Below are 23,810 nucleotides of genomic sequence, written 5' to 3'. Positions count from 1 at the left end.
CCATTCAATCATTGTTCTTGCACCTTCATCGCCTTAATATAACACTAAAGCCACAGTTTGTGCAGTCTAGAGGGCAGTTGTGAATTTCTGATTCACTGTGCCTGATGATTGTAACAATGTAAGCATTAGCGTAGGTTCGTTTAATGAAGCCCATGTGGTGATTAGTTCTAAAATGTTTCACGTCACATGGATATTAATAGATTCTAACTCATATGTTGCAACTAATGTTTCTGCGCAATCCTACAGATAAGTAGGAACACTGTCTTCCACCTGGTGAACTGTTTTTTAGTATAAGTGTATTAATTTTTTTTGTAAAACGACCTCTGTGAATTGTATTGTGTTGCGCAACATATTTTAGATGAAAATTAGGTTGTACCAGATACTTAAGTGTACTTAAAAAAAACTAAATTGTTTTACATAATGTGATAGTATATAGCGTAAGTCGAAAATATGATATTTCATTAAAGCGTTATCAAACCAAGTAATGCAATAAAACCCAGTGCGCAAGCTATTCAAGCTGTTTTGACGTAATCGGCGCTTTTTGCTGATAAACTCGCGTTTGTATTCCACGTTGTGCAGGCGTTTTTGAATTGTGCAAGAGCCATAAAAACTAATTTGTAATCAACAGTTACTTGATTTGTTATAGAATCTGCTGGTAGCAGAATGCTGCTTATAGAAGGCTTTAACTGTTCAACAAGTTCAGTGAATAAGGTATACGTGCTTCTTTTATTTTAAAGTGTATCAGGTAAATTTAATTGTTTTTATTGTGGTTGCATTTCTGGTAAGTAAGTACCGCTCGAGTTAGTTTTTTGACGATCTTATTTAAAGATAAACTGTATGCATCTATACATACTTTGGCGTTTCCAATGTATGTATATTCTTACCAGTTCAAAGAAGTAATATTTTCAGTGCTGTAAAAGCAGATAATAATAAGCAAATATTTACACATCTATTTCGGCATACTGTCTGTTGGAGGTATTACATTATGCGTGCACGTAGAAGGAATCACTTGAACCAACGTCAGTAACAAGCGGGTGATTAATTACTTTGCTATCCAGCAGCATGTGTCTTAAACGACGTGCGGGGTTGTTTGTGGGTTGTTGCGTACATGCAAAGCCAAAGGTAGTGTAGATACGCAGAACCTATTTAATGCCGCTTTATGTGTTTAAGTGGGCGTCGGAAACTAACTTAACAAAACGTAACGATATTATTGCAAGTCCAGCCAATAAGACGCTCGGAACGTAGTAGCCTTGCGCAACAACGTGATTTTGCGCAAAAGTTACATCATAACGAACTGGTGTGTGGTGCCAATTAAATGTGATGACGTTTACTTCTTCGAAACCTAGGCTAGCAAACTTAAAACATATCATTTTAAAATTGTGATATTGTTAACAGAATAATGTTGTCCTCATCAACAATTATAGCTTCAGCCTGGGTCTTAACATTAACATTACCCATCACAGTAAAAATGTTATGGGCGTTTCATAAACAATGGACTGGGACTTAGCCACATGATCATGATTTACCACAAATAGTCAGATGTAAGTGCCTTGCGCATATTGAAATTACTTTTTAAAAGACTTAATGGACTTGGACTTTAAAGGTATTTTCCATCATAATTTGTCATAAAGTAATCATGGAAAGTCAAACTGTGATGGCAGCGCATTGACATTAAACCTAATTGACTTTCTGTGCGACAAAAATTTGTTCATTGTACGCGGCGGATCACATTTGCGCAGTAGATACTATCATGCGAGCTGCAAGCAGATCGTCTTAAAGATGACATTGGTTATAGCATTGCTCTTCAACCTTTTTAGTGGCACGGAACCCTTAAGGTATTTTGTCAAACTTTGCGGAAACCCCAAAAGTAATTTTAATGAATGTAATACAAGTAGGCTACATAAAAGAAAAAAAGATGCATTTTTACAACACATCCAAAGCACATCACAAAGGTTGACTTAAATTAAACGGTTCACTAAAATGCATTGCCATGCTATTTGGATCGGTCGTTTCTACATTTATCTTGTAATTTAGCTAGAGTATAACAAGGTTGTATTTATTACGTCACAAATGATCAATGGTGTAACAAAGCTTAAGTAGATGGGAAAGGCGAGCATTGCCGTTCGAAACAATGATATTATGAATCATTCCTGTTTGAATTGCTACACCAAACCGCTGCAAGCCCCTGTGCAACCCTTTAAGTTCACGGAACCCCTGAATAGGTTGTACGGAACCCTAGGATTCCGCGGAACCCCGGTTTAAGAGGTCTGGGTTATAGAGTAGTCAGTCTCCCTTTAGTCGGTTTGTGACTATATCAATGTAGGCAACTACATAACAATTGCCAACACCACGCATACCCTTTAACCTAATTTCCTCACCAATTTTGAGGAAAAAAACACAATCCGCGTTTAACAATTATGTTCAATTTATATTAACTTCACATTGTATCGTCAAATGTCCGCATTAACTTGATACATCTAATACGGAACAGAAACACAATTTTCAAAAGCTCACAAACATTTAAGTACAACAAACAATTTATACACATAAACATACAGTACTAACTAACATAGAATAGTCACAAAGTTTTTTTACAACGATTTTTTGCCTGTTTCATCCAACTCCGAAGTGCTTCTGGTGACCCGACGTTTTTTGTCAGTTTCTAAACAAAAGTGATTTGGTATTTAGCCAGCAATTGCGTATTGTTGATCTACTTTTCCAATTTTTTTACCGTTGTGCTTGGATCGACCGCAGCAACATAGCCATATCATCAAAACGATGGCAAGAACACATAAAACCACCAGCAAAACAGTTATCAGCAATAAATAGAAATCATCGTTTAAAAGAGGGTTGGGTGAGTCTTTAATATATTGCTTTCTTATAATTTCAGTTTCTAAAAAACAAAAACACGACGATGCCGTCATAGCAACAAAACATCGCTGATCTTAAAAGAACATTTCTGGTATAAATCTATTAGCGGTTCTTAAACTGGGGTCCGTGGTCCTTTTGGGTTCCGTGAGGCAATTTGGGGGGGGGGACCGCGAAAAGGTTGAAGTAATTCTATAATCTTATTTAGCGTCAGTTCGTGCCACTAAAAAAGTTTACATCAAAGTAGAATTGAGAATCGACTTCCCCTATTGCTAAACATGACAACTAACAAAAATGCAAATCGTAATGTTTTTTTTTTGTCTTGTCTGTGATGTCACATGCTGTCTTTGGGACAGTCTTATGAGCAATTTTACACAACTATCTAAAGTCCTGCAATCGACTTTTGTTTTTTCTGCAATACACATTAGGCTTAAGAACCGCGAGCCTTTGAAATAATGGCAAAGGAACCGTATTGAAAAAATAATGAAAAAGTTTGAGAACCACTGATTTTGAGTGAAGACACTTACCAGTAGTTGTGGTGCATCCAACGTTACCTAACCAACAAGTGGTGACTTCTGTTTTTCTCATTTCTGAAATATATGTTGTTGGGTCTTGTGGATTTGCACTGTCCTGTGGTTGAGGATTGTAAACTTGCATCTTTATTTCGTTGATTACAGATCAAATTTTAACTTGTTGCAGAACTCTTCCAGTTATTATCTCTCGTCTAATTTCGCTCAGCCCACTGGTAAATGGCATTCATCGGGAAAAATGCACGAGAGAACATCAATAAAACCACTGGTTTGAATGGACAAATTCTGACTAAGTTGCTTCGCTTAATAGGTCCTGTTTGGGCAAAATGTTTCGCCCCGAACTCATGTCCCGTAGCCCGTGAAACATTGTCAGCAGGTCAAAGCTTAATTTAGTTTTTGTACTTTAAAAAGTCCAAGCCCATTATTTCTATGTAAAACATTGGGCAACGCAGCCGAAATTTTCTGACGGTAAAAAAAACTTGTTTGTTTTGGGAAAGTTGATTATCACATCTTTTGTGAATTGTTGTAAGTTACAATATGCATTACGCGTTAGGTGTTGTCCATGCGATAAAATCTCTTTGATGCACGACTTTGAACAGTATCGTCGCAGCAAAAAAAAAAACCGGAGTATCGTCGTTTTAATAATAAACGATGACAGGTCTTAGGATTTTTATGTTGAGATTTGTTTAATAAATTGGTGTTGTCTGGATTTCGCGTATATTGCTTAGTCAACCAGCCAAACAGACGGAACTTTTCATTATATCTAATGGTGCGTTGTTTTCAATATTCATTCCACAGTTTCCAAAGCATTATTTATTAAACGTGCACGAAATTAACAAGGACAAATTGTGTTTGGCACAAATCGCAATATCGAAACAGTGGCAAATATTTAAAAAAAGTTGATTCAGACGATTGGTATGAACAGAGACATCAGTGTTATTTATAATTCTTTTTTGCATGTTGTAATACAGGCATGTTTATAAACAAGACATGTGTATGTGACATTGATGGTGTTTTTGCTTTCGCATCCAGAAGAGCGAAGTTGTGTATAAAATTACAGTAAGTTACACAGTGAAGAATTGGACAGAAAAAACATCATTGATTTACCATTAAATAAACGACAATAAATAAATTATTACATCTGCTGGCACAGCTTTCTTTCGAGCTGTAGCACGCTCTATGATCCGACTCTCGGTCGCCACCTAGTGGAAACAGATTTTAATGTTCAAACAACGTCTTCTGTACGACTGTTCCCATTCGTCAGCAAAACTTCGTCCGCCGAATTTCCGCTGGTAATTGCAATATCTGCTTTGCTGTAATAGAGTGAAAGGTACAGTTATTTGAAAGTGTAAATACAAAACGATATTACGCCCCAGTAGGTATTACTAGGTGTCTTTAAGTACTGCGTCAGACTCCCATATATATACGACTCTCAATTAGTAAAGATGGCGCGCAAATACAAACGCCTTAATTAAAATGTGATCAAAGGGCACGGTACCGTTTCCAAAACACGCCTCAAAACTACTGTTATACTGTATATTAAAAAAAACTGAAAGGTTGTTTCAACACGTTGTACGCACGGAGCGCCTTCTAAGGCCTGCAGCTTTTTTGCACCAGCAAAACCTTATGCGGTGTCAACGAAAACTGAACAGCACAGAGTTGTGTGTACGTAGTGAGGTGGTGACGAAAATAAAAACCTTACACGTTTTTTGTATGTTTGCAAACTACAAGTAAGAAACACTGTCTTAGAGCAAGCATTACTCTTTCGCCATATAGCTTTTTGGATAATGTGTAAAAGGTCATTTTAGTGCCATTTAAAAAAAAAACATTTCCAAATCATAACTGTAATGGAAAGAATGAGTTGACACTTACTCGTCGCTCCTGGTTAGTGGTGGTAGTTGATCGTTGTCGCTAATTCTTCTGTACAAGCATCGTGTGATCAGGGCCAAAATGAAAAATTCTACCGTCTAAAATACAAAATGCTTTAACGTTAACGTAATTGGAAAAATTCAACCCTGTAATTAATATAACAAAAATGTTTAAAATAGGACATCAATAATAAGTTATTGTGCACTAAAACAGTGATCGGCAACCGCCGGTCCGCGGCCCGGTACCGGTCCGCGAGGGTTTCGTTACCGGGCCGTATAAATTTTTAGGTTAGATGTTGTTAAACGTTTGACCCATGTATCACGGGGATGATTAACTAATTTAAGCGTTTTCATTGCTAAATATTTGTACTTTTTTTAAAGACCGGTCCGCGATAAAATTTTAGTTTCAAAAACGGTCCGCCGTGCACAAAAGGTTGCCGACCCCTGCACTAAAACACCTCAAAACAGGGGTTCTTGAACATGAGTAAGAGCCACAAACCACCAATGTAAGGGGTACGAGATATGATGTCAAAACTAAGGCTTTTTCATGCCTAATTGTCAAAAAGTGGTTTTGTTATTATTTCGCATTTTCATCAAATATGCGTAAAAAAATACCAAATATGTAAAAAAAAGTTTGTCAGTTGTTCTTCAGAATTGCATTTTCATTACTACAATTCGATTTACTTTTAATTATTCTAGACAAGAGGTACAAAGCAATGTTTGGAAAACTGAAGGAGTGCGACTGCAAAAAACGCGATGAACTGCTGCCTTAAACGCAAAATATCCATAATCCTCTTTCACACGTAAAAGCTAAAAGACATCTAAATTTAAAGATTTCTTCTAAAAAGCGCGACCAACCCACCGTGATCTGATAATTGACGACGATCTGTCGCGCACGAACGGTATAAGGCAAAGCACATGGGATATAACACAGTCTGATGATGAAGGGTTGGAGATTGGCGATCAGCAACACCATCTAGATGGGAGAAAGATTATTAGGACATGTTCAATGACGCACAAAGAACACGTAATTAAAAATTGCTGATACGAAACAGCAGATAAAACTAAAGACTGGTAATGGTCGACAAACAGTTTTATATGCTATATATATGTTAGACAAACATTGGCTACACAATTTTGACTTGAACAAATTACGAGTTTAGTATATATCGTTTCGCCTTTGAATATTAAATAAACAAGTCCTTGAGTGAAAAACATTACCTGAAAGGTGAAGAATTTGGCTGTGACGCGGAATCGCGATATGAAGTCGCCAGATGCTCTTCGAAATATCACCAATGCCCACATTCCGCTCAGCATTGATGCAATAAGACATGCCGAGTATACAAGCTGTAAAATACGGGTTCGATTATTTGTGCCACCAAAAGGTTAAACGTACCCCCTTGTTACTTTACAACCACGGAAAAAATAAATTTCCGTAAACAGCAATTTTACTTTTACGTTTTTAAACTTTTTCTTTTTTTCAGAGTTCTTTTCAAATGGCACGAAATTCGTCAAAAATCATCTCAAAGATGAAAAACTATGCAATTGAATCCAGTATTAAACCAAGCTTTAACTTTCAATCAGACTCAGTTACACTGACAAGTTTGATAAATCGTTTTATGAGTGTATTTATTCAGTGGAGTACTTACCCCTGGAATAGGCACAGTCCCGTCAGGTTCCATAACGCCTTGAAAGAATAGAACTATCGGCCGAGTAAAGGCTGCTTGAAATGTCGCGTACCAAAGGATTTGAAAGTTTTTCCTGCAACAGTTTAGTTGAGCGTCAAAACAAACAGTCTGCAAATGCAGCGTTCTTTGTCATGGCAGGATTTGTAAATTGACCTTGCTCAGTCAAATTTAAAGAGTTTGAGAGCAAGCTTTTGTATTTAGCCTGATGGGTTTTGTTTGCTTGTTTCGCAAACGCTCTGATTTTTAGGACGGTTTGGAAAGTTGGGTCGTAAATTTGGGACGCTTTGTCTGCGTTAGTGAAACTCTTTTATTGAGTGCTATTCGGGACACACCTAACTTATTGGTTCCGCTTAAACTTGCATTAACAATTGACTAAAATGTAGTAAACATTACAACAAACGGTTGAGTTGGGTTTGTAAAAAAATATAAATTAAAACCCCATGCTGTAAATATTACATGCACAAAATCCTACTTGGTCATTCTAAAGCTTGGAAGGCAGAAACAGCAGCAACAGAAAGGTCCGGTGCTAATTTGCACGAATCGTCCGTCGAAGCGAAGCAATAATTGTCTCATTCCTCCAAAGTAATTTACCATCAAAACCAAGAGGGCATGAAGTCCGAATCCAAAATAACTAAATTGGTAAAAGAATGACGGATTATGATTTTTATTCAATAAATATTTTTGCTATAGTTTTTGAAGTTTGAATTGTATAAAAACAAAATAAAGTTCATGTTTCGGAGTGTTAGTCATGTTTAAGTCATGTAATAAGATCACTGGAAGTAGATTGCATAGGCATTCCGTTCAAAGTTCATTCGTATAAAAACGTTTTTGAGTGATCGACAGTAACAACCTATTTTTGACAAGTCTCCGGTTGCTTTCTGTAACTCGGTGATAAACAAACACTTTATGGTCACACGCAAGCTTGACGACACGCGTTTTGCAAATACCTCCCGGCTTTTTTAAAACGGTTGGAAGTAAACAAATTCGGCGTGTTTGCAACAGGAAGCCCACAAAAACTCCCGCTGTCAACATTCTGGTGGTCACCAGTCAGTCGACACTTTTACATTAGACCTCACACAGTTTTATATTAAACAGAAAATGTCGAGGCATGCTTACACGGAGCACACGAAGTCAATCATGATGTTGCCTCCCGGAAAGAAAGTCCCCACCACTGACGAGACGGCAAACACTGGCGGGATCCCGGCCTTTGAAAAACACACCAAAGCATTGGTAGGGTTGTAAAGCGCAGTAAAAGATCATTATAATACGCTGAACACCTCATAACGCAGCGAATTCCTAAATTCGTGCAATTAAACTTTTCGACAGGGTTTTACGATTTTGGGTAAACGCGGGCAACGTTCGCTTCAACTTAGGGCAAGGGGTCGCTCACCTGTAGAATGCTGAGTCGCCGTCGGTACGAAAGTTTGATGTTGGCTTTTAGGAAAAATACCTCTTCGATGAAAAGCGCCACGGTTATTGTTGCCATGACAATGAGAATCGAGTGCAACGCGATAGCCGCTGCATCGAAACCTGTCGACCAAACATAAACAATTTAGAAGCGGTCAAATCCTTTGGACAATTGGTTTAGAAATGTACCATCCAGTGTAAATAGAGGGAATTGTATCACAAAGTTGCAGTTTCTGGCACTAAACCAGTGGTTCTTAACCGGTGTTCGTCGGACCCCAGGGGTTCGGCGACGCCGATTTAGGGGTTCGACGAAGGTCTTTTTGAAGAACAATACAAATACTAGTTTTTGTCAAACTTTAGAGTCTATATTCGCTTAAACTGGCAATTTGTATTTGTCAAATATCAAAACACTGGAAGGTTACACTTAGGCATTGGCACACAACCTGTGGCCGGACGGCCACATGCCGCCGCAGAGTCGATTTTGTGCGGCAGTGAACATGTTTATATATGTACTGGCGGCCGTGACGTAAATAAAACTCTTTTTCTAAATATTTTGATTTTTCAACTGCTCTAAACAGTTCTTGTGGTACTAAAAAGAGTATTACCAACCTAATAACCATAAGCGTCAGACTTTTTGTACACCATTGTGTGCAAGCAATGCGAACAAACATGTACCACAAGCATCACAATATAGATTATGACATCATCAACACTTAGGACTGATCTCTACGCGGTCCAGCTCAATCTGTGCAGAAATTAATCTGGGCTTTTTGGGCGCTATTATATGGTAAATAAAATATAAATCATTCAAGTATTTTAAAGCAAAAATAAGCAGGTAAATGGCGGTCGTTTGTGAAATAAGAATCTGCGATGCGGCCGTCCTAGCAAAAAGGTTGTGCACCCCTTCACTAAGGTTTTATTTTCTTTTTTTTGACGTAACAAAGAACATTGTGCGCGTTGTTCGGAAGCAGAAAAACAACGAAATTTTGTTGGCAGCAAAAACATATCTTTTTCTTGTTCGTGCACAGATGCTAAAATGCAATGCTTTATTTTGGTAAAAACTAAAAATTGCCGGAATTAAAGCAATCCTGAAACAAGTTACTTGTATTAATATGTCAAAATTTAACAAAATGGCAAACAGTAACTGTTGCCAATACGTTTGAAAAAAAACTAATTATGACTCAACAAACAAAATGGGTTAAAAACCTAGGATGTAACTTTGGGGTTCGACCAAATGCTGAAGATTAGCGTAGGGGTTCGGCCGTTGTAAAAAGGTTAAGAACCACTGCACTAAACACAATACAATATTTTAGTTTGTTAATTTGGACACACCAATTTTACAGGAAAATTTCAATCTAAGTTTAGTAGTTGCATTACGTAATTTGCTTTTGCAATGAGACAAATTTACTGTTTTCACCACAGTATTACGAGCGAAACTATTTAAACGGCATCGTTGCTAGTTAGTTGAAAAGCCCTAAAATTCCAAAATCGAACGCTAGATCGATCAATTTTTATCACCGACATTTTCTTTGTTTGCGCATGGTCGGCGATGCGAATAGAATTAAAAAGACCACAATTTTTGCTATTTATTCGGACATAAATGTTGCCAAATATACCTTATGGAAGAAGTTGGTGGTTTTGTCGAAGGTTATATACGCGCGAAGGGCCATATGATCAACACAAACATTTGATGCAAGATACTTGTGGCACTTACTGGCAACCACTTCTCTGGCGTTGGGCAGTGGATCGTGCAAACAATGGTACTTGTATTCCTCTTTTGCCGCCTGAATTGGATCGAACGTGTTCGCTGACACATTCTGCACAAGGACAACACAGCGTTTATAAACCCAACAACCTTTAAAACATGCCAAACATACGCTACTGTTTTTACGACTTTTTCTAACTTAACCACTTCTGTTAATCTATTACTACATTTTTCGTACTTACCCCTGTAATATTGTGAGCTGCAGTCGCGTTCATCGTTTATTTTCAGCTGTGCTACACCAAACTGGTGGTTGTTGTTTCCTGCATACGCCTGCTGACAATCTAATCCAAAAAATCTGGCCGTTTACTATACACATTCGCGTAGACCGGACGGCAAAAAAGGCAGGACCGCGTCTGAGCAAGCAAACACAAGTGTTAGGAGAAAAGCTTCTTACAGCTGATGACGCATTGCGTTTGAAGCTGTACATGACGCGTTACTGCTATGGGTTGGTACAAGACAAACTACACAACTTGAGTGAAAATGACGAGTAGTTTCTCGACGGTTTTGTTGTATTAGTGTCGCGGTACAAGCTTGTGATTTGAATGTTGTGTTAGATAAACACTGCTACATGCTACTGCTGGGTGTTGACTTGTTTACAAAACGCGGCCTGACGTATACGCACAAATAACGTTCCACGTGATTCCAAGTATACGCTCATTTTTAACAAGACAACGAAACTAAATATACTATGTCTACATTGTACCAGTAGCGAGACAATTTGAGAAAGGTATATTTTTTGTACAGCAAGTCTAATCGTGCCTTTAGCCTTTGATTTAAGTGACCGAGCTTGACAAGCAGCTGCATACGTCCGTTCAAACAACCTTAAACTAGTAACAATAATTTATATTTGTCCACTACTGCCTATTATTTTCTGCTATTGACCCGAGCCCTGCCACTGGAAACATACTATAGTCACTGGACAGTCAGTCTGTCCCCATACAGAACTTTAACAAGTGACACACTCCTTGTCTAATGCGCTCTGATGCGGATCACCCAGGCTTTGTGAACTTTGCCTAGTGAAGCCCGTTAAACGTCACATGCTGTAGTTCGGGCGATGACCTCTTGATTAACAATAGAACTATTTGCCAGAGTTTTACTTTTGCACACGGCCCGTGCTTCACCACTTTCAACTGGCCTAGATACCAAATTCGCCTTTAATGCGAAACGGTTGTTTGCCAAGAAACAAAAACATTAATCGATTTTTCGTTAGTCTTTACTGGTGTTCAGTGCTACTAATATCCTTTGTTTGGCGAAATTTAACGCCCAATGCAAACCGAAGGGTGCATTAATGGCAGATTTAGGAGCAAAAATAGACGAAATCGAAAATCGTATGTTTTGTCGTTAATTTCATATTTACTCACATTAAACGTGGTATAATTGTAAAATAACGTGTCACGTTTCTTAAATCCTAACACTTGAGCCTTAACATCACATGATTTTAAATATTGCACAACTATTGCTGATGTTGAATAAATTATAACAATGGTGGCGATGATCAAGCAAATTTAAAGTGGACGTGATCTAACTACGGAACTCTACATCTATAGAGGTGAAGTTCTCTCCAACCCGGCCACCGCATGACATAGCAATGTAGCCGACACCTCATCGTGACTATAAAATCTATGCATTGAATTCCCGGCAATGAAATGTTGCGCAAACACTTAAACAGGATTTTTCCCCACCTGGGACGCTAGTTTCCTGCCAAACCATCTGCTGTACGTGCTAAGTGACAGATCAACGCAGCTAAAGGCGACGAAACCACACGTAGCAACCGATCGACCGAGAGTTCGTTGAACTTTCAAACACATTTTATGGAGGTGTAAAACAAAGCGGCATGATTCGCTTGGAAGTTTACGGGTCATTACAGCGAGGTTTGTTGACTTTCTCGATTTCGTGACTCAAAGTTAAAATTATTTCGTTGAATTTGTTTGTCCGTTGCGTTCGTGACTTCATTACGGGTACTTGCCACTAAACAAAATACATAGATCACATTGTCTTCGGAATTTGGTTATTGAGTCAGGTGTTAATCCATTTCCATTTTTAATCTGGTGGCTTCATTACTTCACAAGTTAAGTTGTTAATACCTCAAAGGGTTTTTGATGTCAGGCAAGTTTCTCATAAATCCGATTCGTAGACATTAAAGTGAATTCGGCAAACAAGACTGCGGCATAATGTATAAAAAGGGACCTTTTGCCCATATTCTGCAACAAAGAGTTTAACTGTTTGTTTTTCCGTCGGCATCACAAAAGGATACGACCATTCGCATACTTTATTGTAAGTTGTACAAAACTGCAAATTTGCTGACCGGAAAATGACTGTTGGTCTCTAGTGAATAAAGTATATTTGCTCTTGATGAGATGTACATAAAGGAATATTACAACTTTTCTACCCAACTAATTGTCCCACCAAACGTTACTGTGCCTAAACATGATCACACGACTTAATATTTATCGTCAATTAGCATCCCTGGAATTGTTGTTAAAAAGTCGGAATTGTTGTTAATGCACTGTTTTCTTTCTTTTTGTCGCATGTATTGTATTAATTGTAATGTATTGTCGCATGCATTAATGTTTATGTTAGTTACAAAATGATACATTTGCCAAGATCTTATGAATGCGCATCAAAAACACATAACATTCAGCAATAACGTAAATGGTGAACCGACTTTTAAGCTTGCCCGGAAGACCGATCAACAATTTACGTCAGACAAGATTACAGGACCGTGACGTTTAGGGTGACAAACAGCGGTAGTTCAGGAAAGCGGCTTGTCACGTTTCACAAAAAGGAAGTTCATTCAAAATTTGCATGGCAACATTTTGAAATCACAAAAATTTTAACAGTTGACTTGTATTTTTTATGTTAAATCCACGAGTGCCCATAGTACACACTAATTTTTGTATTTGCGTTCATTATGTAATAACTTATATTACAATGTTTATTATTTACTAAAACACATTTGCTAACTATTTAATGTCAATGTTTAACATTTGTGATCAGTGTTTAAAATGTTTTAAAATAAAATGCAAGCATAACACAAAGGTATTTTCACTGAACAAGAACTTAACTTTTTGCTCAAGCTTATGTATGTCCAATTGCGGTTTAAACCGGTTTGGTAGTTCGGAAGGAGAATGAAACCGGTCTTGGGGTCAAAAAATCGAAAAAAAAATCGGTTTTCGGTGAGTTTTCGCCGGAATTTTCCAGGTTTAAACTGGTTTTGACTGATTTCCGCCTCCTACCGAGCTTCCAAGCGGGTTTTAAAAATCGAAAATTTTGAAAGATTTATTCGAAGGCATAATATCAAGTTCATAGAGCTCTTCTGACAAGTATTTTTATTCCTTTTTTATCTTGCCTGTAACACACAATCATCAATAAATGTAAAGATTTCGTTCCATTAAAAAATGATTTTAGAACTATAAGTTTCTTTTTTGGCTAATCTACGATAATTTGCATAATTGATGGGCGGCGCAACAATTAGGTTATGGTGTAAACTTCACAATTTAATTACATTTGAAATCAAACAGTTATGTTTTGCTAAGTAATTGAGTGTGTTACAGTATTCATTAAGATTTAGACAAGTTGAGCATTAAACTAGAACAGGGGCGGGCAACTTCTCCAGTCGGCGGGCCTGATATGGGAAAATGAAGTACTTGGCGGGCCGGATTCCTGAATCGATACATTAATCGCGCATTTATCCAGTGATTTAAAACGCATTTTTGACCACCTAAACCAAATACAATCAAGAACGTCACAATTACAATACAGTCCAAACAATCTAACTGATATAACATAAAATTATTCACCACAGCAAATTTAATGCATACACAACAGACTTAGATACTGCTGAAACACTAACTAGGCTACACGTGTGGAAACAAAGGAAACCGTTAAAGCAGGTCACACACAAGGTTGGCAGTTATGTCGTAACAATGGATGTATGGTGCAATGGTAACAACGGCGGGAAAATTTTTTGCTATTGGGGAGCGTTGCTGTCCGTCACAACAATAATTTGACGTAGTAAGCAAGTAGTGGGGGATTGGGGCAGACTGTGGCCGCGGGCCACATTATCATGTAAGACCAGAAACTGTCAGCGGGCCGCTCAAAATCCCGTCGCGGGCCGGATCCGGCCCGCGGGCCGTATGTTGCCCGCCCCTGAACTAGAACAACGTTCTACAATACAGTTGCTCTGTGACGGAACAATGCCACGTTGTGAGTCCCTGATCGGCGTAGTTTTGAGGCGATCGGCGCTTTTCGCTGATAAACTTGCTTTTTGCGTTCCAAGCAATCCAGCGTTGTTGCAATTTTGTCGCTGGCAGCTCTCAGGGAGAAGAAAGCCTGAATGTTAATCCACAGTTACTTGAATGGTTTCAGATCATGCTGGTGTAAGAATACTGCTGGTTTTGAGGCTGCACAGTGTTCAACAATCTTAAATGCTGATGAAGTAATTACATTATTCGACCTGCACCGTATGCTGTGTACAATTTTAGGTAAGTTATGTTTTTTAAATGTTTTCGTTGTTGATCGCGTTAGTTTTGATTTTGAATCTTGCCTTGCGCGTTTGTATAGTAGCCCACATAGTGAATTCAGTTTTCTAGAGTTTTAATACTAAGAGATTTGATATAATGCAAATTATAAATGCAGACTTTCAAGTTTAAGTAGACCAACACAAAAATCGAGGCAAACGACAAGGCGGTCATTTTTCTCCATTTGCAATGACGTTGTCATAAAGGTGAGATTATGTGTAATGTAATGATGTTTGGAACCTCATTACTTCACAATGAGTCTCTGAAATAACTAAGTGAGAGCGTCTGAAATAACTAAGTGTTAATATTGTTTTGACTATTTATAATGTACTGCTTATTAGGCGATTCAACAATTATTATGATTTATGTTAAGTTTGTCGAAAACAAATATACGTTTCTAAGCGAAATGTATTATGACATGTTGAACCAGATTGTTGGTCAAAGCGTCTGAAATAACGGACTGCTTTTGTTTTTTGATCAGTTATAATGTACCGCATGTTAACTGATTCAATAATTATCCTTTAAAACTAAAACACGTTCTTAGCAAAGCTTTAATATGGTTATGTGCATAAAATTGTTGTATATAACATTAGGGCGTATAATCCTAATACTGCAAATGCGTAAAATTTGTGTGTACCTGAAAATGTGGCATAGGCTTGTTAAGATATTGTGTTGTGGCAAGTTTAATCCTTGTGGTTTAAAATTAAGCGTGTGCCAAAACACGGTGTTACTTTGTTTGAAGTATAATGTTGTAATAATATTGTGTTCAACTTGGCCACATAACTTGAAGATTAGCAATTGTGTTTGTATGTCCAACTTGGGACGTGTTTTATTTTCATAATGCGGTTAAACATTAAATGCCTTAGTTGCAAAACGTTTTCCATGCTAAAACGTATTTTATCTGGACCCGTAACGCATGTTTGTCCCAGTAATTGTTGCGCAATTTCTTCATGAGTTACATAAATGACGTAGCAATACTTTGTAATTTGTATGCTCGGCAATGCCACGTGACGAAATAAACCAATCACCGAAGGTATTCGCTCATTTAACAAAAGCGCTGATTGCCAAGTATTTCGAGTTCCTGGCTGATTGCGAGATTTTTGTGTGCTTCCGTGTTAAACAGCCAATCAGATTCGGCTACGTATTTTACTTGCGTATCCGCGTGTTGTTGCAGCGCCTCTAGGGAATCTGTGTATTGCAAAATGTCACGCCTGCTTAATTTAAAACAGCGTCAAGTATGGTGCACTGTGCGGTCATTTAAATTCGGCCAATTTTTTGGTAACCAAAAGTTATGTAACGGTGACGTAGTGTATCTCATGTGAAGTTAGTTGGCGTTTGCATTATCATGGGTTCCAGTAATTAAAAAAACAGTTTTATTAAACTGATTTAAAATCCATTTCTTGCGTTTAAAGAATTTTTGCGAGTTAACTTACTGGTTTCCACCATACTTACTGGTTTGAACTTACTGGTTTGATATGTATGAATCATGCAACAATATTTTGCTACTTGTCAACAGAATACGCTCGCCTCTTTCTACAATAAAGCACCAGATCCGGTCTCAGACGTACAAACCACAACCGACAATTGAGATGTTGATGACGTACGCGTATGAGCGACTTATACAATGAACTCTGACCTACAAAATTACATCTTCGTTTCAAATGGACATTGAAAACCATTGTCACACAAGGGACTTGGACTTGGGCTTGCAAAGTCACACAATCACCGTTTCAAAACACCATGGACAGTCTGTTGTGCCTGAAGCAATATACGCAATGGACATGGACTCCAGAAAGTCACAATATTTACCCCAAAACACAACGGACATTTAAGTTGTGGATGGCTACTGCATACGTATCAACATTATACGCAATGGCCTTGGACTTTCTGCGCAGGAAAAAATGTGTTCATTGTACGCGGCGGTTCTGCAAGTTTTTATTTAGCAATCACAAGCTTTAGTGAAGGTTAATTAGGTGATGTAGCTAAAGTTTCAGTGTTTTTGTACTTTTCTAAAGTCAGATTTGAGTATTGATTTTGCAAGATATTAATCAGCAACCAGCCAATCTTTAACGTTAAACAGAAGCTTATAGCAAGGAGATGCACAAACAGTAGATATTTTCTGAATATTGAGCAGTTTGTGTCGTTGATTGATTTTGGTGTTGCGTGAAAATTCTCGTTCGCTGAAACCAGTTTCCGGTTCCGGTGGTAGGGAATTCCCCTCTGCACGTTAACTTGCGCAAATCCCCCCCAACCCCCAACATCTGGTTGTTCAACGTAGCACCTGCGTATTCGTGTTGCAGCGCTGTGCACGGTCTCGTAATGCGGACGGTATTCGGGAAAGTTGATCTGTTTGTGCAAGCTTGATACAGTTCAGTTTATTTAATCTCAGACAGAAAATAGAACAGCAATGGAGTGTAAACAGGGACAAAAATATAGTTTTCATCAAATATTTCAAATATTAAACATTTAGATAACAAGGTAACCTTGGGTTGTTTTATTGTCAGTTTTTCTGTATTTATCACGAAAGCATGTTATTTAACGCAGCCATTGCTGACGATAAAGTTATGGACCTAAAACAAAAATGCTTTTTTTGTCATTTTTTGTGCAAATTTCCCTTTCTAAACCCAGCAGCGACTGGAGGTAATTTTTAAAACGCAGCGACTGCTGGCGATAAATGAAATCCCCAAATGCGTGTGGTTATGTTATAATGCGAATTTTGCAGTTTTAAAATGCTCATTTGTTGTTATATTATGAAAACGTCCCTTTATTAACCAGCGACGGTTGGCAATAGTTTTTAAATCGCAGCAACTGTTGACGAAATAGTAACAGTTTTAAAAAGTGCTTATTCATACGTTGTTGCAAAATGGCCTTTTTACGAACCACCAGCGACGGCTGGACTAAAACATACCAACCCCTCACTTGTTTTTATTTCTGTGTTCGTAATAACTTGTCGTTGTGGCATTCTGCTTTAACCAAAGTTGTGCATCCAACTTAAATGTAAGTATCCCTGATGCAAGTTTCCAAACTTGGACAGAATTTATAAAATCGAATTTATTTTTCACAGACGGACGCCCAACGGCAGTGAAGTCATCACCTGTTGTCATGGGAACATGTCTGTGTTTGTTCGTCACAGTTACCTCATCCAATATATGGAAACTTGGATTGGTGAGTTATTACGTACTTTGCAGCAGAGTTGCAAGTCGGGCCGGGCTTTTCGGGCCGGGTTCGGGTTCGGGCCGGGTTCGGGCCGGGTTCGGGCTTAGGTATTTGTGAGAAAACGGGCTTAAAACGGGCCTGACTTTACGTTCCGTGTCCGCCATTTAAAAAAACAAAATAAAATCACTCGGCTAAGAAACTCTGGCTTTGACCTAATGCCCACTCTACTCTAAAACGTATTGTTTACCCCATGGTCTACTATTGATCATTGTATTTGTTGTCTATCTCTTTTTTCTTTCTCATCCTGTCAATCAAAATTTCGGGCCTAAACGGGCTTCGCAAAAACGTTTCGGGTTCGGGCCGGGCTTCGGGCTCATACTTTCGGGTTCGGGCCGGGTTCGGGCCGGGTTCGGGCCGGGTTCGGGCTCAGATTTCGGGCCCGCTTGCAACTCTGCTTTGCAGCTCCTGTCCTTTTTACTGTCGCCTTTCCCAGCACATGATTACTTTATAAGCCGACTGTGTATGCAAAGGAACTTATTACGTTGAACCAAAAAGATTCAAAACATTAAAAATAGGGATTGAGTTAAGTTCATTTCGCTCGGAAAAACAATCGCAGTAACACAATTGCACTAAAACATTCACCAAGCCGGGGATAGCTGCGCAACGTAATGACGTTATAAAGTTAAGGACACAATTGGTGGAGAGACAATTGGAGGTTTTTGTTACATTGATTTTGCGCACCGATTAGATTATTTAAAATACCTGATGATATTAACTTATTTTGCGCACAATGGACAGCTAGGCCAGTGTTTTTCAACCTTTTTTAAGCCACGAACACTTTATGCATTAAAATAATTTTGCGGAACACCAAACGAAATTTGATGCAATAAAACAACCAGGCTCTGACACTAAAACGCTAAATCGCGGGAACCGCTAAATCGCAAATCACGGAAACGGATGAAAATGCTCCTATAAAGCTATTGAAGTTGAGGGGAGGTTTTATGAAAACGAAAATAAAACTAGTATTGTACTTAAATACAATACACGCCCCGCACTGGCTGTTTCTTGATTCATCGTTTTTCGAGCAAACAATTTTGCTGAGCGTCAAAAAACTGGTTGAAACTCGTTTAGGCTGAGACAGGGTTTAAAGGGTATATTATTCTTGAAGCTTACCCAGCTAAATTGCACTAACCGTCAGCAGTTTAGTCGCAATTTAGCTATGTTATCATTAGAGAACGGGTCTTATTATTACACAACAATAAATGAAGCCAATCACTACATAGCACTCAAACTGGTGTTGGTGGATAAATACTTTCATAAAATAAAAGCCATTTCCGCCAGCTGTGTTAAACCAGTGATTTTAGACCGGTGTTAGACATGAAACATTAGTCAAACCATAGAAGTCTAAAACATTAGAATCCTATATTGAAACCAGCAAATTTCTCGCGGAACACCTGATGATCTTTCACGGAACACCGGTGTTCCGCGGAACACCGGTTGAAAATCACTGAGCTAGACTATGTCACATTCCACCATACTTTGATAAATTCGGCTGTGCAGAATTCACACTGCAACTAACTTTCAGTTCAATAAGTATTTTTGTCACTAGATGGAGCTATGTTCTCATCGGAAACTCTGCTTCAGGAGCTGAACAACATTAACTTAATCCTTCATCGCCTCAACCAGCCTCCTGTGATGCAGCGACAATAAAAACAGGTTTGTGCAATTAACACTTCAGCGGTCACTTAACAGGTTATCAAACGACACTGTGAGATGCTGTAATAAACTTTTGCAATTGTTAGCACTTTTTGCATTTGTAAGCAAGCATTAAAGCGAATGGAATGACATACTTTAAAACTGGTTATCTCGAAATCCAACGTTTAATTCTTATTTTGTCATGCTTTATTTATTGAACTCTTATTGTCTTTTTCAGGTCGCTGTGATGAAATGGATAGAGCAGAACACGTGACATGACGTAGCGCGGCTTTTCTGTTCCCATGACGACGATTCTTGAGGCTGAAAGTAAGATTTAAACGAGATTGGATTCGTGTTACTGTAATCAATGGGTATCTCCTTCACAAACTCAAAAACAAGCTTTTTCTTAACTGCATATTATCAGTATTAGAAATTAAGAGCGGTAGTTCTGCTTACGGCAAAGCAACTGAACCTAACAGCGAATTACATGTGACAGTTTTTGAGATTTTAGCGTTTAACATAAACATTTATCTAATGGCGTTTCTGATAATAACTGATATGTTTTGTGCAGGCGAAGAGGATTTTGTTGCTGTTCGTTCGAACAAGATTAACCTCGAAACTTCTATACAAGCTTCAAGGTGAGAAAGAAATTCAGTTATGTGCGTCGACCTTGCAAAGTTAAAACACTGTATTATAATTCAAACTTGGCTTTCTCCAATTTATTGCTTCAATTTGCCTTTTTTCGGTGTAACATTGAACAGCCCATTATAAATTACTTGTCACATACTATGATCACTATTGTCCGAACCTCGTATCCATTGTACCACATTGTCTATGTTTGTTTTATCTGCTCATTTAATAACAAAAACAAACACTCACATAACAGTGTAGTTTACATATGTTTAACAAACCTACTCAGATGATATCTGTGCTTACACAACGAACCTTTGGTCTTAATCTACTTTCTATTTTTCAGATTCTTCAGACCCAACTCATCGTCTTCAAACCTTCATCTTATATTCAACTTCAAAATTACAGCTGTCAGTTATTAATAGGAGACTGCTGCGTTATAGTCAACATTGAATGCGAGATTTTCACCCAGGCCAATAACTCTATGCTAACTTGCGCTGGACCTCCATTCGTCATTGTCAGGTCCAGCGGATTGGAGGCCCAAGTTATTTTTGTTTTTTTGGTGCTACAAATTAAGTCGCAATTAAGTTGAAGTTGTAGCATCGATAACTAAGGTTAGAATAGTTAGGCTAGGGTTTTTATGGGTTCGCGCGCCGCATTCCCTCTTAGTTATGGGTTTAGTTAGGCGCGGCGCGGTAAACGTTAGCGTTAAAACCTAAGGCTAGAACACGTCGCCGTCACCCACCCAGGCCCGCTGGTGGTCAAATTCCACCGGAGTTTGATCCCCAGGAGTCAAAATTCCACCGGATATGGGTACCGGTGCAGGCGGCCTCAGTCTCCCCTCATTTTTGGGCTGGAGAGGAAAGGTTTGCGAGCACGCCGGCTAAAAATACCGTAAGGCTGTTTTCAATTCCCCCTAAACATGTCAGAATTCGGGAGGGTCCGTCTTTGATGATGATTTTTTCATTCCGTCTTTGAAGATGATGATGTTGTTGTTTGTACACGTGGCTTTTCCGTGTCTTCCCTTTTTGCCATAAGCTTGAGCGCATTGTAATGTAGGGATCTGTCGCTTGGTGTCGCACTGTTCCATCAGTGCCGTGCATCTGTATTGGCTGAACGATCCACTCGCAGTTTATTCTTCCATAAGAAGACCCTGGACTGCGGCTGGGTTGCGATGTCATGCAGATGCACACAATGTTCTTTGTTCTTGTGGCAAAGCCTGCCACCCAGCGGTTCTAGCAACTCGTGTATTTTTTCCACAGGTACTTTTTTGCAGGTACATTTTTCCACAGGTACTTTTTTGCAGGTGCATTTTTCCACAGGTTTTAATCATTTTTATTTCATATGCAGTCTGCATACGTTTTATTTTTTAATAGTAATGTTATAATATTCCCTAGTAATGTTAATATAGTTTAATAGTAATGTTATAATATAATAATTACCGAAATCTCGCATTCCTTGTTGACTCGGCCTTATAAACCCACTTAAAAGCTCTGTTTGTTTCATAACTTTACTTTTGGTGAAGTTTACACTGCCAGGCGCGGCAGCCTCACATTTTACTATTCATAGGCTAAATGTTGCGGAGAAGTCAGATAGATAGCGAGCTCAGAAGCTGTGTTTTTTCTTGTTTTTGTTTGTGATCTAGTTGCGGCGGCATTATAGGGGCGCGCAGGACGATGGCGGTTCCACAAGTATGTTTGTGTGGGAATGTTTGTGAGTTAAGGCTTAAATAACGTGAGGTGCAAATCGCACTGAAGAAGATGAACAACTAATCATGTACGATTTGATAGAAGTTCAACCATTCGTGTACCAGATGAACGAAGAACAGTTTTATAATTTATAGAAAACACAAGTGGCTTAAGCTTAAATACGATTGAACTGTGTTCTAAACCGGTCCAATCGTAAAGGGCAAAGGATTTTTTATTGATCGCAACTTAACATTGGTGGTCGCTTTGGTGTCTTTTTTGGTGACCACATCTAACCGTTGGTGGTTATTTTGGGATTTTTGGTGACCACAACTAACAATTGGTGGTTATTTTGGGACTTTCTGTTCACCACAACTAACCATTGGTGGTTATTTTGGGACTTTTGGTGATCACAACTAACAATTGGTGGTTATTTTGGGATTTTTGGTAACCACAACTAACCATTGGTGGTTATTTTAGGATTTTTAGTCACCTCAACTAACCATTGGTGGTTACTTTGGGTTTTTCTGTGACCACGTCTAACCATTGGTGGTTACTTTGGGTTTTTTAGATACCACATCTAACCATTGGTGGTTATTTTGGGTTTTTTAGATACCACATCTAACCATTGGTGGTTATTTTGGATATTTTGGTGACCACATCTAACCATTGGTGGTTACTTTAGGTTTTTCTGTGACCATAACTAACCATTGGTGGTTACTTTGGGATTTTTTGTTGACCACAACTAACCATTGGTGGTTACTTTAGTATCTTTTTTGGTGACCACAACTAACCACTGGTGGTTACTTTGGGAAAATGATAGTTTAGTTGTCCACGACTAAATTTTAGTGTGCAACTTGCTGTAATAAAGTAAAGAAACTAACCAACCTCTATTTTCCACAGGAAACCAGCTAGTTCGAACCTTTACGCAGTTTAATATACTGCTTGAAATAAGTAGTTTAATATACTACTTGGATTTTGAACCTAAAAGTAGTTTAATGTACTACTTTGAAATTAGAACCAAAACAAAAAGGTAGTTTAATACACTACCTGGAAATTAGAACCTGAATTTTTTAAATATGTTTATTTGTTGTGTAAAAATCTTTCTAGGTTTAGGTTGTTTTGAAACACACGTCGCGGTTTAGGCGTTAACTCTTCCTTCCTTATATGGTAAAAGTAATTTTAAATTTGTTACTTAACTTTAACTATATTGATGTGAATGTGATGGGTTTGCTTTTCATATTCTCTCTTAACTCGGCGCTGCGAACTCAGATCCAGTTTAGTTTTACCGAATACTGCGAGCTGCTTCGTGGTAAAGTCAGTCAGGCAAATCGGGCCGCCATCGTCAGAAGCTAGCATTCACAAGTACAGGGTCATAGCGACAGAGTCTGCCTGCATAAGACCAAGGAACCGGAAATGCTGATTTCGGAACGAGTTTGCGAGCTGAGCATTGTATATTGTTACGTCACAAACTAACACTGTGTTTTTTGTTTTGCAGATTTTTGGAAGAAGATTGAAAAAGCGGAATTGGTTGTTTTTATTTCACAACTAACATATGTTTTTGTTTTTTAGTTGTGGCACAATTTGTGGAGATTTATTTCTGGAAAATTGAAGGGTGACTGTATAATAATAAATACTTAAAATTGACCTTCTTTTGTGTGCAGAGCTTGCAAAAAAAAGGAAAATCGTAATGGAATTTATAGCTTACATGTATTGTGGAAAATCAAACAATCAATGCAAACAAACTTGAATAATTGGCAACATTTACGTTCACACGTAAGTGCAGAGGTATGATCTAGGCGTCCATTTGCAGTGAATTTTTTTGGCAAATGGATCAGTGTTGTCTTCCTCGTCTCGGCCTGGTTCTGCGCCAGACGAGGGTCTCTCCACTGTCACCTAACGAGAGACCCACTGCGAGAGTTGGCACCTCGACGTGGTGCAGTGGCCTGATTTAGAACTAAGACCAACTCGCAGAACCCAAAACTTGTTTCATGATTA

General features: G+C 38.4%; 1 protein-coding gene and 1 long non-coding RNA gene across 2 annotated transcripts; one reads left to right on the top strand and one right to left on the bottom strand.

Annotated features, from left to right (window-relative positions):
- Window positions 1–4,196: 4,196 nt before the first annotated feature.
- On the bottom strand, window positions 4,197–11,164 carry LOC145224583 (organic solute transporter subunit alpha-like). The gene is made up of 10 exons (XM_080091122.1): window positions 10,309–11,164; window positions 10,076–10,178; window positions 8,345–8,484; window positions 8,071–8,159; window positions 7,427–7,585; window positions 6,916–7,027; window positions 6,488–6,613; window positions 6,129–6,242; window positions 5,271–5,365; window positions 4,197–4,711 (listed from the first exon to the last, which is right to left on the bottom strand). The coding sequence occupies exons 1-10, from the start codon at window positions 10,339–10,341 to the stop codon at window positions 4,624–4,626; spliced, it is 1,059 nt and encodes a 352-aa protein (XP_079947248.1). The 5' UTR covers window positions 10,342–11,164; the 3' UTR covers window positions 4,197–4,623.
- A 3,078-nt stretch (window positions 11,165–14,242) lies between these two features.
- On the top strand, window positions 14,243–21,479 carry LOC145225162 (uncharacterized). Its single transcript, XR_013859822.1, has 8 exons — window positions 14,243–14,610; window positions 14,765–14,852; window positions 16,163–17,643; window positions 17,711–17,811; window positions 19,412–19,518; window positions 19,736–19,824; window positions 20,069–20,135; window positions 20,474–21,479. It is a non-coding gene; the product is annotated as an uncharacterized LOC145225162 (long non-coding RNA).
- The last annotated feature ends 2,331 nt before the right edge of the window (window positions 21,480–23,810 follow it).

This window comes from Phallusia mammillata, chromosome 4, assembly GCF_965637545.1.
Source record: "Phallusia mammillata chromosome 4, kaPhaMamm4.hap1.1, whole genome shotgun sequence".
Lineage (NCBI taxonomy): Eukaryota > Metazoa > Chordata > Ascidiacea > Phlebobranchia > Ascidiidae > Phallusia > Phallusia mammillata.
Note: the sequence above shows the minus strand (reverse complement) of the source record. Positions and strands in the feature narration are given on the sequence as shown.